Source organism: Microtus ochrogaster, unplaced genomic scaffold (assembly GCF_000317375.1).
Source record: "Microtus ochrogaster isolate Prairie Vole_2 unplaced genomic scaffold, MicOch1.0 UNK10, whole genome shotgun sequence".
Taxonomy (NCBI): Eukaryota; Metazoa; Chordata; class Mammalia; order Rodentia; family Cricetidae; genus Microtus; species Microtus ochrogaster.
The window spans coordinates 3,998,542-4,015,934 of record NW_004949108.1 but is presented as its reverse complement, the minus strand read 5'-3'; the positions used below and the strand labels follow the sequence as shown (position 1 = coordinate 4,015,934).

General features: G+C 47.4%; 1 protein-coding gene across 1 annotated transcript; it reads left to right on the top strand.

Annotated features, from left to right (window-relative positions):
* Positions 1-274: 274 nt before the first annotated feature.
* Positions 275-17,343, top strand: Pdia6 (protein disulfide isomerase family A member 6). The gene is made up of 13 exons (XM_005366523.3): positions 275-351; positions 3,919-4,060; positions 7,726-7,783; positions 8,196-8,322; positions 10,606-10,712; positions 11,761-11,891; positions 12,139-12,253; positions 12,917-13,057; positions 13,650-13,734; positions 13,837-13,909; positions 14,201-14,359; positions 16,053-16,149; positions 16,902-17,343. The coding sequence occupies exons 1-13, from the start codon at positions 318-320 to the stop codon at positions 16,968-16,970; spliced, it is 1,338 nt and encodes a 445-aa protein (XP_005366580.1). The 5' UTR covers positions 275-317; the 3' UTR covers positions 16,971-17,343.
* Positions 17,344-17,393: the final 50 nt, after the last annotated feature.

Sequence of the window (17,393 nt, the reverse complement as noted above, 5' to 3'; positions counted from 1 at the left end):
ACTCGCAAGGACGTAGCCCGACGTCCACTGGACCTGCCCCTTCATCCCCCGCCCATCCCGACCCCGCCCCATCCCGCTCCGCTCCTCGGCTGGTCCCTGGCCCCACGGGGGGTGGGGGTGGGGACCCAAACCGGTAACCTCTACCCGGCCGCTTCCCATTGGCCATGCACGCGAGCGAAGTCTACAGAGGCCAATGAGCGGCGGCCACGGCGCGGCGAGCCCTTCCGGCCCGCCCCCGCGCGCCGGCGCACCGCCCGCTAGAAGCCAAGGGCGGGACGTGGGCGCGGCAGAGCCGAAGCGGCGGCGGCGCGGACAGAATGCGGCTTCTCGGCATGGCTCGCCTGGAGCTCGGTAAGCGCGGCCCTGCGAGCGTAGGCCGGGCTGGGGTTGGCCGGAGAGTCCGGGGCAGCGGAGCAGGCCCGAGTGGAGGGAACGGGGTGCCGGCCCGGCTTGGGGACTTCTTGGCCGGCGGGGAGGGGGAAGCCCAGCCGGGCCCTCTGCAGGAGGCCCCGGAGAGTCGGGGACTCACTGCTTCTGCTCACCTCGAGCGCCGGCCACCACCGGTCCAGCTCAGCCTTCACTTTTGGGCGCGTGTCGTAGAGGTCTGACCTGAGATGCGGACTGAAGGTGGGCAGTGCCTTCCAAGGGAGGCCTCACCGCATGCCTTTGAACGTCCGCCTAGGTGCCCCGGAGTGATGGTTAGCGACCCAGTGGGTGAATTTTGGAGTCCCCTCCTTCCTCGGCTGGCTTTGTTCACGGCCCTAGAGTCTTTAGACAGTCCTTCACGCAGCCTAGATCATGACTGGAAAGAAAGTAAGATAGGTCCCTGCACTCCCTCCTCTTTCATTTACTGTCTGTGACCGGCAGCGTGTTTTCTCACCTCTCTGCCAGTGTTCTTTTTATTTTTTTCTTCTTTCAACTGTCCTCACCCTATGAGCGGTAGTACATGTTTAAGAAGTACTTGCTGGGTTACCGTAGAGAGCAGATGAGAGGGAAAAGATTTAATCTCTAGCTTTCCCCGTGAGTGGTTGGGAAAGAGAGCCTATCAATTAGCTCATTATTTTAATCAGGTAGTCAGCCCTCTTTTGGACACCCTGCTGCAGGCGGGTGCCAGGCAGAAATATTACAGGCGTGAATTTCTAACACCCTTAACGGCTGCGGAGATTGAATGGGAAGCCACAGATGGCCAAACCATCTGCACGCATGGAGTGTGGACCCCGGGAGTTCTGTTTCCCGGTGGTGCTCATAGTCACTGTAGAGTGGCCCAGCGCAACTTGATGGGTCAGCATTGACCTACTCGCCCCACCCGAGGAGGGGGGTGATGCTGGGAGAGCAGATATGAGGGGACAGTGTGTTTGATCCTGACCTGGTAGATCTTGGAGCCATCAGTTGGGTAGACTGAGGAAGAATTGGAAGGTTCTGCTTCTCTTGGCCATTTGTGCAGGCATCCACAGGGATGGGTAGTGACTCCATGCCTCAGGGAGGGAGGCATTTCTTTTGCATGGGCAATTTGTGGTTCAGTCTTTAGAGAACTTTTGCCTAGTTCTCTAAAGAGCTTTCCTTAACAGATGGCTACCCAATTGAAACAACTTATCAAAGATCTAAGACCTAAACACCTTAAAAAACTTAGAGTGACCACCAGTCAGAAGTAGATTGCAGCAAGGTTCTAGTGTGTTGGAGGTCCTTGTCCATATGACTTTGTGTACAGAGTTTCCATAACTTCTGATTTTTTTTTCTCCAGCTCTGAAATTTTTGTAAGACGTTAGTGTATCAAGTAAGTATGAATTCATAACAATTTCATAAACAAAATAAACTTCTTATAAAGGAGTAGAACTCACTGGACACGGCTTTAATCCCAGCACTCTTGCGACAAGCTCTACGAGTCCCTTGGCTGAACAGCACCATCCAATAGAAACACAATGATGTGAATGCTCTATGTAATGTAATCCTAGATTTCCTAGGTGCCACACTAAAGCGGAAGAGATGAGGGCACTTTGAGTTAATTTTACGTAATGACCTCATTTATGGTGGCAACCCCATTGGATTGTACGCCCTAATGATGCCCTAGCTGTCCCTATTTGTGGCTTTGTCACAGTGATGAGATCGGCTGCATGCATACTTTACAGGACGCATCCTGTCACTAAGCCCTGCTCATCGGTACTTAACCCATCATGATTTCAGCACATGCTCAGTATGAAAATATTAATAAAATTTGTTTCTATTTTCTCTCCAACTCTTTGGAATCCAGTATGTTTGGTTTTTGTTTTGTTTTGTTTTACCCTTGGAGAACCTTTCAGTTTGGGGTAATGACATGTGGCTGATGGCTTCCATAGTGGATAGTAGCTTGAGGGACCAGCCCCACTGACTGAGCCGGCATTTAGAATTGTACTCATCCTGCCCCACTCTGTGAATTAGATGAAGGCCTTCCAGAGAGCCCCCCCGCCCCCACCCTCACCAACTCTGGATTCCCATCCTGTCCCACTCTGTGAATTAGATGGAGGCCTTCCAGAGAGCCCCGCCCCCACCCGACAGACTCTGGATTCCCATCCTGACTTGGGCCATTTTGTTGAGATCTTCATTGTCCTTCACCTCTCCCGCTGTGCACATAGGTCCGCACAGATCGGTCCCATCTCCACACCGAAGCTCCCCTCTATTCTGCACGGGCTTGCTCGCCCCAGTTCCTCCTAGCAAAACTCACTGAAAGGGCTGTCTGGACTTACTGCCTCCTCTCTCCAATCCGCTGCCCACTAGCTGCTGGTTATTTTTACTGTACAGTTGCCCAGGTGCTCACAGACAACTTTGTCATTAAATGCAGTAGCGAGCTTCAGCCTATCTGTCCCCTGGTAGTGTGTTGATTGTCTCTCAGTCCATACTTCTTGGTTTGTGTGACATCACTCTTAGTAAAGGCCACTTTTATTTCATAAGTTTCTACAATATTGACCCCATCTATAATTCAAATGCAATATATTTCTTAGACATTTATATTTGGATATATTAGCTGTATAGAATAGTGGGTTTCCTTGTGACATTTCATGCATGTACATAATGTACTTTGGTCATGTTCACACATACACACATGCGCACACACACACACACCATTACCCTTTCCTATTTCCTGTCCCTCTGGTCCCATTCCTTTCTCTGTAGTTCCCTTCTGTTGTGTGTTTGTGACGTGGGAGTGTGTGATACATTCTCTTGCATGTAGAGATGTATATGCCTGTGCTTGCATACGCAGAGGCCAAAGGGGCATGTTGAGTGTCTTCCTCTATCACTCTACCTCATTCCCGTGAGAGAGGGTCACTAAGTCAAAGGCTCACCTTTCAGCTAGGCTGGCCGGCAAGCTTCCAGGATCCTTCTGCCCCTCCCCTCCTGTCCCCCCATGGTGGTGTTACAGGCATGTAAAGCCGTGCTCATCCCTTAATGTGAACAGTAAGGGTGCAAACTTGGATCGTCATGCTTGCATAGCAAGTGCTCTTAATCCACTGAGCCATCTCCCCTGCTTTCTCATCTTTAAAAAACAAATTGGATTCCATCAGATGCAGCATTCTTGAATAATGTATCTGTGTATTCATGCCAAGGCATACATAACCAACGGCTTGGAAACAGGAGTTAGAGAGCTACTCTGTCACTTGGCATGTTTGCATTGACCATATGTGGGTCTTTTCTTCCTGTGTTTGCTTATTTACAAAATGAGGATGATTCCTAGATTCTAGCTGTGAAGAGTCAGGCGCTTCATTTGACATTGGAAGCAGCAACTGGCATGATTTTGAGTGATCCATGCCCTTCATGCCCAGCACTGCAACAGGAAGGACCCAAGGGCAGAGGCAGGCCCAGGCTGTCCTCCTCAGCAGGGTCCTTGGGTTGGAGAGGATCCTGTACTGTGGGCCGTGCTGTCACTGTGTTTTGTCGTTTGTCCAGGTCTGGTGAGCTGTGCCTTCTTTCTGGCAGTCAATGGTCTGTATTCCTCTAGTGATGACGTCATCGAGTTAACACCATCAAATTTCAACAGAGAAGTTATTCAGAGCAATAGCCTGTGGCTTGTAGAGTTTTATGCTCCATGGTACGTATTATAAAATAGTTACGCCTTTATACATCATTATAAAGATGAACCGGTTGATTTATTTTGCTGTAGTGTCACTTGCTCCAACTGACCTGTAATTATATAGACCAGGCTGGCCTTGAACTTGCTGAGATCCACCTACCTCTGCCTCCCCAGTGCCAGGATTAAAGTTGTTATACCATCATGCCCAGCTATTTTTAATTGTGTTTATGTGCACATAGTACAGGTGTCCTGTGTGGTCTAGGTTGGTCTGGAACCCTGGAGTTGTGTAGCCCAGGCTGACCTTGAACGTAAATGTTTTTGCCTCAGCATCCTGAGAACTGAGATTACGGATCTATGCCACCATGTCCAAATAGTTGTAGATGAGGAGACTGGACTGCACATGTCAGTCTCTTGAAAGCCTCAGAGATTGAGTCAGTTGTGGGGAAAAGGTTCTTACAGCCAAGCATGACGACCCGAGTTCAGTCCTCGGGACCTACGGTGGAGCAAGGCCGGGGCTTCCATACGTGCACAGAATGCAATGCTGCACTGCGCGCTGGGTAAAGCCTGTGCTGGAAAGGAAAGCAAAGGCGCAGCAGTGGGAAGTGTGCAGAGCTGTGGTGGTCATAAAGTGGCAGAACATCAGACCTCTGCGAGCAGCTGAAGATGAGCTAAGCTCAGAAGTGAGCAGCATCTTGTCAGCTTCAGAAGGGATATTCTTAGTTACTTTTCTAGTGCTGTGGTAAAACACCACAACCAAGGCAACTTTCAGAAGAGCTTATTTGGGCTTATGGTTCAAAAGGGAGAGTCCGTAGTGGTGGAGCCGAGGTGGCCGACCAAAGGCATGGTGCTGGAGTGACAGAGACAGCTGACTAGAGGTGCCATGAGTTGAAACACTCAAGGCCCACCACGGTGATACACATCCTCAAGCAAGGCTGCACCTTCTAGCCTGCCCACACAGCAACACCAGCCGGGCACGGAGTAGCACAGTAACCAGGACTACGAGAGCATCACAGGATATGACACAAGGCAGGCTCTTATCAAGTTTCCCAGGCTGGCCTTGAACTTGTTCCTTTGCCTTAGTCTTCCCAAATAGCCGGGATCACAGACCTGGGCTCATGGCATTCTTACCATCGGATCCCAAAGTCCTGAGTGGGTGTATTTTAGGGTGTGCCCGCTGAAAGTTCTGTTGTGGATGCTGAGACTGTTCTCGAAACTTAGCACTGCTTCTTGGGAAATTACCTAAGGGTCAGTCCTAACGTTCATGCCAGCACAATGCTTTGACTATCTTCTAAAGATTTTAAAATTTAATTGCTGGTTTCCATCGTTAGCCCATCTGAATTTGCCTGGCAAATAGTACTCATACAGGCTGCTAAGTTATCAAATGGCTCTGGGAGGCGATTTTGCACACTCAGCTTCTTATGTCGTGGGTAGTTCATTTGTTTTTGAGAGCTGCAGCACAAGAAAACATCCCCAGGAAACCTAGCAGATGGTGTGATCTCGAAGGCAGGTTCTGGATGTGGTAGGCAACGACTATGCTGGCAGTTTTGTGTGTAGTGTTCTGAGAAAATGTCTAATTAGAACAATCGCTTTCGGCCTTTTTCTGCTTGGTTTCTAACATCCCAGAGACAACTGTGGGTTCCCTCACAAAGGAAAGGCTTTAGATGTAGGGCATAATGGCACATGCTGTTAGCTCTAGCGCTCCAGAGCAGGAGATGTGGGGAGTTCCGGGGCTACATAGCAAAAACTTTTCTTTAAAACACTTGGGAGAATCTTAAGTTCAGCGTCAACCTTTGGACTACATGAGACTCAAAAAGAGATGAAGGGACAGAGTACAAATTGAGGATCTGTCTACAATGCTTGGGGCCAGAGGTATTTGGAGTTTCTCAGATTTTGAAGTATTTACACAGATTTAACCCACTGAACATCTCTAAAACTCAAAAACGCAGAACTGGGTGTCATGCAGTGCTCCAGAGGTTTCCTGTCTGGATGGTTTTGCTTGTTTTTTACTTTTTGCAGTGCTGGGAGTTGAACCAGGACTATGCTCACACTGGGCCCTGAGCTGCATCCCCACCTCTGGATTCAAAATTTCAGGATTATGGATACTTACCTTGCATTTCTTTTCTAAACTAATAAATATCAAGAAGCATCAGCAAGTCTAACAGCTGTGTAATTCTAAAGATGTTGTACACATAAATGATGTTACAGTGTCTTCAGCAATTGTAATAATAAGAAAATAGCTGTGGTTTTTATTTATGGGAGCCATTAAGTAGTAGTAATCTCACCAGTTTTGTGTAACACTATGAATAAAAACCCAGAGACAGAAATTGGGGTTCATTCTGAAGGTCAGAAAAGCAAAACAGCCAGCCACTGGCTCTTACCCCTACTTCACTCTGAAATGGCGAATCTGTCTCCTGGAATCTCATGAGACTGTGTGTGAGAGCTGTCTCCTCCCGTCTTAGGGCTGGGATTAAAGGTGTGCACTGCCCAGTTTCTATGGCAAACTGATGTGACTACTGGGATTAAAGGTGTTTGTCACCACTGCCTCATCTAAGGATGACCAATGGGGCAGTTTTACTCTCTGAACTTCAATCAAGATTTATTTATTAAAATATAAGTGAAATATCACTATAACTCTAGATGTTTACATTTATAATAGAAAGAACTTCTAAGTTTCTATTATAGGCTAGCAAAAATGGATTAATTTTTATGTGGTACTTTGGTCTGTGCATAGGGCCTAACATCAGATTGAAGCAGTGTGTTCTCTAACCATTTAATTTGAATCCTCTTGTCTTAGAGAAACCGAAACCTAAGCCTTGTGAGTATTTGACTTCCGGATTTTAAGTGTCTCACCTAAGCAGCGAAGCATACATAAATGCTTGTATTAAATGTTAAAGCTCCGATTCAAGGCACTACTGCAGAATAACCTTGCTTAAAATGTTGGGACTGAGTTCAGGTCCCTCTAGAGTATTAATTACGTGGTGTCTTCATGGGAGCATGGTGGGGCAGGCAGGCTAGCTCTGGAGTCGTCATTTGCCAGCCTCTGTTTCTAGAGTGAAGAGAGTAGTGAAGTTCTGTCCTCGGCTTTACACAGATCCAGTGATGTCCTTAGAGCCCCAGGTAGAAGAGACGAGGAAAACCTTGTTAAAATATTTACCATACTGCCTGGTAGTAAACTACACTGTCCACACACAGTGGGCATTGCACGGCCGTGAGATTGAGTGGTGCAGTTACCATGACCTTACTGGATGGTAGAAGTTGATTTCTGTCACAAAGTATGCTGTGTTATAGTTCACAGCACATTGTGTTTGTTTGGCCTTTGAGAGAGGATCTCGCTGTGCTTGTCTTAGCTCTGCTGAAACTTACCGTGTAGACCAGGCTAGCCTTAAACTTGTGGTCCTGCCTCTGCCACCCAGGTACTGTCCTGACAGGTTTGTCCTGTCCTGCCTGAATTACAGAAGGTTTTGGTTGGTTTTACGGAATTAGTGCCTGCAAAAGGTTTGCCTGTGTGATTGTTTGTTGAGCGGTTATGGTTTGCTGGAGTTGTTAGATTTATGAGACGCTGAGTACCCTAAGTACAGTCACTGGGCCTCTTGGTCCTTGTCTACCTTACAAGCTTCCGGCCCTGTGGAACTGAAGGTCAAAGGATTTAACTGTCAACCTTATTTGTGTTTTGCCTCTCTCAGGTGTGGTCATTGCCAGAGGTTAACACCAGAGTGGAAAAAAGCAGCCACTGCGTTGAAAGTGAGTGTCTGAGGCGGCCCATTCACTGTGTGTTTAAATTTGAAGATGGGTTAGTGTATGCTGGGAAGATAATTTGCATGGTGAAGTCCTGAGTGCTGCCAAATACCATGTGGGGGAAGGGTGTGGGACAGATACTATTCTCATGTCATCTGGTTTTATTCCATCTGATTCCAAGCTAAATTATATAATTATCTTAGCCATGCTGGTTCTGAAGTCTTTGGTGTCCAGTTGTCCCCCAGAGACACTCCGCATTGGCTGGACTTGCACCCATTGTGCGACTTAAATGCTCTTCTTTCAAGGCTAACCTCCTCAGTGGTCCTTGTAACTTCACTGAACTCTTTTTACCTTGTGTACTTGAGGCTGACAGGGCTGTAGGGTAGGGAAAGGAGGTAACCTGTCTGTATTTCCTCAGGATGTTGTCAAAGTTGGTGCAGTGGACGCAGATAAGCATCAGTCCCTGGGCGGTCAGTACGGTGTCCAGGGATTTCCTACCATCAAGATATTTGGAGCGAACAAAAACAAACCAGAAGATTATCAGGGTAAGGACTCTACTCCATTCCTCTGTAGGCGACTCTGTCTGTTACCAGTCAGCCTGGCTCCCGCAGGGACTTGACCTTGCTATCTGTGCTGACAGACAGCACTTAGTACCTCCTCCAGGTTTTGAGTATTAGCTTGTAGGTAAGGGGGTGTGTCCAGGCATGTGTGTGCGTGAATGTCAGTTCTTTAGGGTGGTTTTAGGGCCCATTTAGCTCCATGCCTTTCCTATTACAGCTGTTTCATATTTAATGAAGATCTGTTTTCCTCCCTTCACTGTAAGACTAGAGACTGGCAAAATATACATAGTATTTGCCTATAGTCTTTATGCCTTAACACACGCGCCATTGACTGGGAAACTATTATTAGTGTCATAAACTATTGATAATAGGTACTCCGCATTCTCCCAGTTCTAGAGATAAGAGAATTGTGTGTGTCTATTAGGAGGCAGCTAGAGAATTCCGGCCCTGAATTCCCAGGATTAAATATTATCTTAGTCACACTGCTTTTAGAGCACCACTGGGGATAGGACTGGCGTGTCTGTTGGTGAGCTGTGTTTGTACATTCAAGGTTAAAGATTTGCTAAATATGACATAAAGTAACTGATAATTGCGTATGTGAACAGAAGTGCCTGTGGGCTGAATCCCAGTCAGACTCGGCCTGGGGAAGTCCCAGGGCAGTGGAATCTAAAGAGTAAACTCAAGGCACAGCCTGCTATAACTGCCCCGCCTCTCCATGCTTGGGCCTCTGGTCCACACAGCACTTAACTGCTCTGGCCTTGCTGCTTTTCTGAAAAAGGGGCAGGAATTCTGCCCAGGCTACCAAAATGTAATTGAAATAGTACATGCCAAGGGTAGGGGACGCATACTTGGTAATAGTCTGCTTGGTAAATCTCTAGACTTGGGAGTCAGAACCCTTGGAGACAAATCCTTGGATGCTTGGTTTCTTCTTGGTGATGAGTTTTGTTTTCCAGAGTAAGCGTGTCTGTCTTTGCTTCAAAATGATAATTGGTTATAGTTTCACTGCTTGACGAAAACAGAATACTTAGAGCATTCTGCTATGGCCGTGGTTATTTGTAAATAAGGCTGTTATTATACTTACTTATTGGTGGCATGAATGGACTTCAGTGCTCATATGAAGTCATAGAACCATTTTCAGGAGTTCTCTCACCTTCTACCACGTGGATCTCAGAAATTGAATTCAGGTTGCCCGGCTTGATGCCAAGCACTTTTACCTACTGAGCCATCTCACCTGCCTTAAATAAGGTGTTTGGGACATAGCCCCACCTGGGACTTCATGGATTGGCAAGGCTGCTTTTGCACCACAACCGCAGAATCAAGTGGTTACAAGAGGCAGATTGACCCCGGAGATAGATAGTGCTTGTATGCGTATGGCCTGCTGTGGGAAGAGTGGGTCAACCCTCTTTCCCTAGAGGGGTTCTCCTTGGGTACGCATCTGTTCCATAGGGTGGGACAAGGACACTGGCTGGGATATAGCGCTATCTGTGGCAGGGATGGAGGGCTGCTCTCATGTTGAGTCTGGCCCTTCGGTTAACTGAGCGCTTCCTAAGTGTTCTCTTCGTACAGTTTGGTAGGTGCATGACCATAAAGCAGCTTGCTTTCCCTATCCATGTGTCCTTTATAAGCTAGGCAGTCGGAGGCCAACAGTAACTAACAGTAGAGTAGAACTATAGAAGTTAGTGACTGCGGTCTCGCTTCAGAGAGCTAAGACAAACCATGTTCTTGGACTGTGACTGAGTGGACCATAGAAGATAGGAGCCACAGGTCAGGTGGTTCCTCTAGTGTCTCCCTTCTAATGTAATGTTGGGGCTCTATTAGAGCTTGGCCTTTCAACTTTTGAGGGTGGCTTCAAGGCATGTATTCCGTGTCCTGTGTCCTCTCTTCCCACACACTCTGTCTACTCTCCATGTCCCGTGTTCCTCTCCTGTCTATTCTCTGTATCGTAGAAAAGGTGTGTTGACTTTCTCCCCGGTATTTGGGAAGTTTTCCCGTCTTCCTGACCAGCTAGCTGTAAGCGTGTCGTCCATGTTCATATTGTCCATTCAGTAACATGAGATTCTCATTAGAAGATGCGATTTTTACAGACAGTGGACAGGGAACTGAAGAAACTGGCATTTCGAGTGGGGAGTCTAGGGCAGAGTGCATTCTGGGAGAGTGCCACAGTGAGTGCGTGAGACCTGATCACCATCAGTTGCTGACAGATGTGGAGTTATGCGGCCCTTGTGCAGAAGGCCAGCCTGAGACTGCCTGTCCCTTGCTGTCCCACAGGTGGCAGAACTGGGGAAGCCATCGTAGATGCTGCCCTCAGTGCTTTGCGCCAGCTTGTGAAGGATCGCCTTGGTGGGCGGAGCGGTGGGTACAGTTCTGGAAAACAGGTAAGGCTGACTTAGTGTGTCTTGGTTTTCTGCTTGAATGTGTGTGTTCCTTACAAAGGGCGCCATGTAGCCTAGGCTAGACTTGAATTCTCTTTGTGGCCAAGGATGACCTCAAATTCTTCTATTTCTACCTCCCGAGTTCTGGGATTACAGGAGTGTACACTCTACCCATCTGTTCTTGCCATCCTTGGAGTTACATGGCAAGACCCACTTAGTCACAGTCTGAGAATGACCCTAGCGTGGAATGGGGAGTTGGAACTACACAGTGAAGAAGCTCCGTGCTGGGGGCAGAAGGCTCTGGGATCTCATGACCTTCCCAGTTCCGAGAGGAGAATAGAGTCCTGGACTCACTTTCCAGACTCTTTTTGTGAGAGTCTGGAGTAGGTGGGGAGTTCTGCAGGGTAAATAGGAAGAGGAAGAGAAACAAGTTCCTGTTCTAGGATTTGTGCTCCAAAGCTTGACTGTGATTCGCCCTTGGAAATGAAGCTGTTTATAAAACGGCTCTCTGCCCTAAGGGCCAGACCAACTTAGACAGTCTTAGCTCTACTCATAGGTGACTTCGTTGCCTTGCCTCTGCCGTGGCGATTAACCTGACAACAGGCGTAGCAGAGTGATCAGCACCATTAGGTCTGCCTGAAGAAAATTCAGGTCTGAGGGTGTAGACTCGTGGCCTAGTCCTTGCCTGTCGTCAAGTCCTGGGAAGACGAAGCACTGGTGTCAGCTGTTTGAAGGATCTGGACTGCGAATGTGAACATAGAAACAGTTATGTCTGCACAAAGCACTCTGCTGGAGCCTGCATTGAGCTCTTCATAAACACAGCAGGTGGAAGAATTCAAGGCAGATCATACATTGTTCTGAATGTAGCAAGAAGTGTTACTGCTACCAAGCAAAAATCATAGTAAGGAATGCTTCCCATTCCGTCATTAGTGTTTTCATTTATTTGCTAATGAGCAAATCGAAACCTTGATTACCTTGTAAGATGATTACTTCTGTAGTGGTGTTCGTTTTTGACCGGGTAGTCGTTTAACATTTTCTGTTGCTGTGACAGGGCAGAGGCGACAGTTCAAGTAAAAAGGACGTGATAGAGCTGACGGATGACACCTTTGATAAGAATGTCCTTGACAGCGAAGATGTTTGGATGGTTGAGTTTTATGCTCCATGGTGTGGACATTGCAAAAAGTAAGTGCCTTTGACCACATAAGTATATTCAGTCATGGTGCTTACGGTAATAGTTATCCGGCTCCAAGCTGTGCTATTCCCAGATTCAGCCGGGGCCTGGCTAGTGTCCAGATTGGGGGACAGGTGCATCATCCCTTTGGTGAAGCCACCAAGATGTGTTTGAAGTGTGAAGGCCAGAATGTAGAGCTCAGTGGGTGTGAGGACCTGTGCTGTGGGCTCACTGTGCTTCTCAAATGGGTTTCTGTAGCCTGGAGCCAGAGTGGGCGGCCGCAGCCACAGAAGTGAAGGAGCAAACGAAGGGGAAGGTGAAGCTGGCAGCTGTGGATGCCACTGTGAATCAGGTTCTAGCCAGCCGATACGGGGTGAGTGTGTTTACGACTCATTTACTTGGAGAAATACTCAAGATTTTCAACAGTGTTTGACCCCTGGCCTCCCTTCGAAGTAGGCAGGGAAGTAAAGTATTTAAGCACTTGTAGATGAAGAGATGGTGTCCCTAGCTGTCGAGTTGGAACTCGGGACTGGTGGGTTAGTGCACATCACTCCACTTGGCCTCTGCTTGCCCTAGGTTTTACAGGTGTTGTCATTTGACTTTTGAAAGTTGATCTTCTTGTTCTGGAGTATACGGACTGTATTAAATACCCAGAGCTTGGACAGGGTTTGAACTCCTCAAGTAATGAAACTCTGACCGGTGTCCAGCTGGGAACTCCCCCTACCCGTTTTGATGATTTAAGCCATGGTGTATGCTAGGCAAGTGCTCCACCACGGTGCTAAGTTCCCAGCACTTACGTATTTATTTTTGAGGCGGTGTCTTATTAAGTAGCCCAGAGTGGCTCCAACTTGTGATCTTTGCTTCAGTCTCCCAGAATAACTTGAATTACAGGTATGTGCCCATGCGTGACTGGAGCATATTTTTGTGATAGTGAAGTGTCTGTGAAGTGGTTTTAGAAACCATAAAGATTGTGGGTTTATTGTTATTATTCAATTTTCCATTTTAAAATATTGTGGTTGTTACTGTACTTTAACAGATTAGAGGATTCCCTACAATCAAGATATTTCAGAAAGGCGAGTCTCCTGCAGACTATGATGGTGGGCGGACAAGATCAGACATAGTGTCAAGGGCCCTCGATTTGTTCTCGGATAATGCCCCGCCTCCAGAGCTGCTCGAGGTAAAGTGCTCCCCCTGGTGGTGAGGAAGCTCCCGTGTGCTGTGAACCCTTTATCTGGGTGAGCTCTTTGCTTTTTACCATGTAGCCCAAACTAGCCTTGAATTCACAGTAGTCTCCCTGTTTCTGCCCCACAAATACTGAGATTATAGGCATGTGCCCCAGTGATTTACTCCCTTTCTTTAATTTACTACTGTTGGGGATTAAAATACTGTACAAAACCTCACCTGAGTGGATTCCATCGCCTGGGCTGTTGGAGCCCTGCCTGGCTCTGCTCGGCTCTGGCCTGCAGTGCAGACGCCTCCAGTTCTCACAGCAGCTCCGAGAGGGGAGATCACTCCCGCCTTCATGCGCTTTTGAAAAAACAGACAAGAGCTTTGCACTGTGTGGATGCCTTTTGCACAGACATGTGACCTATTTATTCAGCTGTGGCGGGCCGGGCTGTACCAGGGCATTGCAGTTTTAGAGACTGCTTAGCTGTCCTAGGAATGAATGATGACATGCATTTCTAGAGGGTTCTAGATGGCATGTCTGTGTGAGGAGACACGTAGGGATCTCTGGTGTTGCGTTGCACAACTGCCCTGTCTTGGTGCAGATAATCAACGAGGACGTTGCCAAGAAGACATGTGAGGAGCATCAGCTGTGTGTCGTGGCCGTGCTGCCCCACATCCTGGACACAGGTGAGCACAGGCTGGGTCTCATTGCTGCCTCTGCTGCTGCTCAGAGTACTTCCTGACTAAACTGTTTTTATTTCACCCTCCGTGTTCTTGTCTGTAAATCAGGGGCCGCAGGCAGAAACTCTTACTTGGAAGTTCTCCTGAAACTGGCTGACAAATACAAGAAGAAAATGTGGGGGTGAGTTCTGAAGCTCAAAGTCTGACCTCTGTGAATGGGGTGCAGACCTTCCTGCCTCTTGCCTCAAATGTTCTTTGCAGTGTGTGCCTGTTTGTCTGCTTGTTACTTACCAGTCCTGAGATATGTGTGATAACCTAAGTTTAGGTAGCACAGAAAATCTGTGGCTCAGTGGACGACAGCCTTGTAGGGTTGTGAGCACGTGCCCATCCCACGCTTCTTTCTAAGATTTGGATGTAACTTAGATCCTAATCCAAAAAGCGTCCTTACCCTAAAGCCAGTCTGCTTTCCCAGGTGGCTGTGGACAGAAGCTGGAGCTCAGTATGAACTGGAGAACGCACTGGGGATCGGAGGCTTTGGGTACCCTGCTATGGCAGCCATCAACGCACGCAAAATGAAGTTTGCTCTTCTTAAAGGGTCTTTCAGTGAACAAGGCATAAATGAATTTCTCAGGTAATATTTTCTTAGTTGTTTATTTTCTCATTTGTTGGGTTTTGTTGATTTATATTGTTATGTGTCAACCAGGCAGTAGCAGAACTAGTTTGCATTTAAAACATAAGAGTAATTGGCTGGGTGGCAGTGGCACTTGCCTTTAATCCCAGCACTTAGGAGGCAAGAGACAGGCGGATCTCTGTGAGTTCGAGGCCAGTCTGGTCTACAGCAGCTTGTTCCAGGACAAGCTCCAAAGCTACAGGAAACCCTGTCTCAAACAAACAGCATAACAGTAATTGGATGTTTGTAAAATTGAACTTTTAAATCATTCCTCTTTCCTGTGGCAGGCATCCCACTCTCCCTGCCATGCTTGTCATGTTGCGTTGGTGTTCAGGCCTCACTCTAACTACAAGGTCTTCCAAGGTCTTGTGCGTGTCTTACCGTTCCCGCCCTTCGTTATACTTGGTATTGCTGACCTCAGGTCAGAACCCTTGGCTTTGGAATGTATGTGAAAATGAGGATCCTCCTGCTGTAGGCAAACATGATGGGCTCTTAATTCCTAAGCCAGTTTGCAGAGCTCTCCATCCTGCCCTGCTGTTCACCTCTTCCTAAAACTCATTCCATCAGTTCTTGGACAAATACAAGCACTGAGCTAGAGAGGTCAATTGTGTTTCCTCTTCCTGCTTTCTTTCTTGTTAATTTCTCAGCTTCCATGTGAAGTGAGGGTTTTTAACTTTCTGCTTGATAACAAAAGTTGGTGGCTGGCACTCTGCTGAGACTACCCTGTAAGTGTGCCTGGGCCAGGGGCCACGCTCAGGCTGTTGTTCTTAAGCCATGTAGACTACAAGTTGTGCTGTGCTTAATCACAGTGGGGAATGTTGCATTGAAAACCTTCCTGTAAGTCCTGTAATGTCAGTAAGACATGAAGAGAAACTACACAGTTCCTCAAGCGGGAATAAGTAGAACCAGAGTAATAAATTGTTTTGTATCCCTAGCTGTCCTGGAACTCACTCTGTAGACCAGGCTGGTCTCAAACTCACAGAGATCCACCTGCCTCAGCCTCCCAAGTGCTGAGATTAAAGGTGTGCACCACCAGTGCCTGGCTTAGTAATGAATTTATTTCTTTGTGTAATGGTTTTCTTAAAAGTATTCTACAAAAAATAAATAGCATAAAACTAAAGAACCCAATGTAAAAGACAGGTTTTAGCCTGACACGGTGGTGCATGCTGTACACTCAGTAGGACCAGAAGTGTAAGACCAGCTTGGGCTACAGTAGTCTCAAAATGTCACCAACAGAAACACTCCACAAGACAGCATTCAAAAGTCCAGTTAGAGCTGGATATGTGGATGCCTGTATCCAGCAGCTGGTAGAGGCCAGAGGATCAGGGATTATCTCTGGTAGTATTTTTCAGTGTAGATGTTCACGCCTTACTGGCAAACACTTGGTGCGTCTTTCCTCTCCAGTACCCGGCTGGCTAGCTGAAAGCATCACCTCACTAGTAATGAGCTTTTCAACTCATAGGCTTAGCAGGCAAAGGGTCATGGGCAGCTTTTGCTGAGCGAACTTATTTTAAAAACACCCTCTCATGTTTTATTTATTTTTAAAAAAGAAAACCCTAGAAGTGGCGCTTGACTTTACGGGTGCACGAGACGTTGCATTTTGACAGTTTACTCATTGGAAGACATCTAAATGCATTGGGTATTTTTTCCCAAGGGAACTGTCTTTCGGACGTGGCTCCACGGCACCTGTGGGAGGTGGTTCCTTTCCTACCATCACTGCCAGAGAGCCCTGGGATGGGAAAGATGGTGAGGTAAGTGGCATTGAGGGGCTCTTCTCCCAGCTTATGTCTCTGTGTCTGGAAACTGCGTCCACCATAACCAGCATGCACCACGCCTGGCTGGCTTCGGTTTTAGAGAAAGACAGTTGTACTAAAATCATGATTGGGGCTGGAGAGGTGGCTCAGCAATTAAGAGGACTGGCTGCTTGCTCTTCCCGAGGACCCAAGTTCAATTCCCAGCATCCACACGATGGCCTACAGCCATGTGCAATTTCAGACCTGTGGGATCCAGTGACCTCTTCTGGGTTCCCTGGGCATTTTGTGCACATGGTTCATAGACATACATGCAGGCAAATACTCATACACCTACATAACATGTTTAGGAGTTTAGGAAATCACAATTTAAAGGTCAGGGGAACTTGGTTTCATGCCTGTAATTTCCACACTACAACACTTGAAAGGCTGTGGCAGGAGGATTGCCATGAATGAGGTCAGACTTGAGCTAAAGAATGGAGCCCTGTTTCAAAAACTCAGACAGAAAGCTCAGGTGAGGCGATGTGTAGAATCAGCTGTGGGACCCTGAGGGGGGAGGATTTCAAAGCCAGCCTAGGCTACGTTTGTCAGACTTTGCCCCTGCACTTGCCCCTACCCCCACTGCCTTGTCCAGGTTCTCTGGTTTCCCATCCATGTTATAGTTGGTGCAAAAGCCAGGCTGGAATCCTGGAATTTGCTTTTCTGTTGAAACCATTGGTCATTTTAGGCTCTAACATCCCTTTATGTCCCAGCTTCCTGTGGAGGATGACATTGACCTGAGCGACGTGGAGCTCGATGACCTGGAGAAGGATGAGTTGTGAGGGCCACAGCAGCCTTCAAACTTCCTTTCTTGGGAGCAGGCAGTTTTCCAGCAGAGAAGGTTCTGGTCAGTGTCTGCTGTTGGCCGTTCCGAGCAGCACTTGCCAGCCCTGGAAACACTGCAACAGTGAACCTCAGCGTCTCAAGAAAACACTGAAGAATTCTATGAATTGTAGCCATGAATTGGATTGTATTCTTTGGCATATTTTGAAGAAAACTGGGCTGTTAAAACATTTTCCCCTCCTCCTGACTGCTGCTTGACTGTTCTTGGAGGCTGTTTCTTATGTATAGGGTTTTTAAATGTGATTCCTTTGTTTGAATATTAATGGCTTTTTCCATTAAAGAATAAAGTGATATTTTGGACAATGCTGATAATGTATGAAATTAGTGGCACATCATACAATTGGAGTCTGATGTTTAGCTTG

Bases quoted from the DNA above. Each gene is read 5' to 3' on its own strand.
- Pdia6 (XM_005366523.3), top strand. From the start codon at position 318: ATGCGGCTTCTCGGCATGGCTCGCCTGGAGCTCG. The intron at 8,323-10,605 runs GTAAGGACTCTA...GCTGTCCCACAG, and splicing joins CAAACCAGAAGATTATCAGG to GTGGCAGAACTGGGGAAGCC. The intron at 10,713-11,760 runs GTAAGGCTGACT...TTGCTGTGACAG, and splicing joins GGTACAGTTCTGGAAAACAG to GGCAGAGGCGACAGTTCAAG.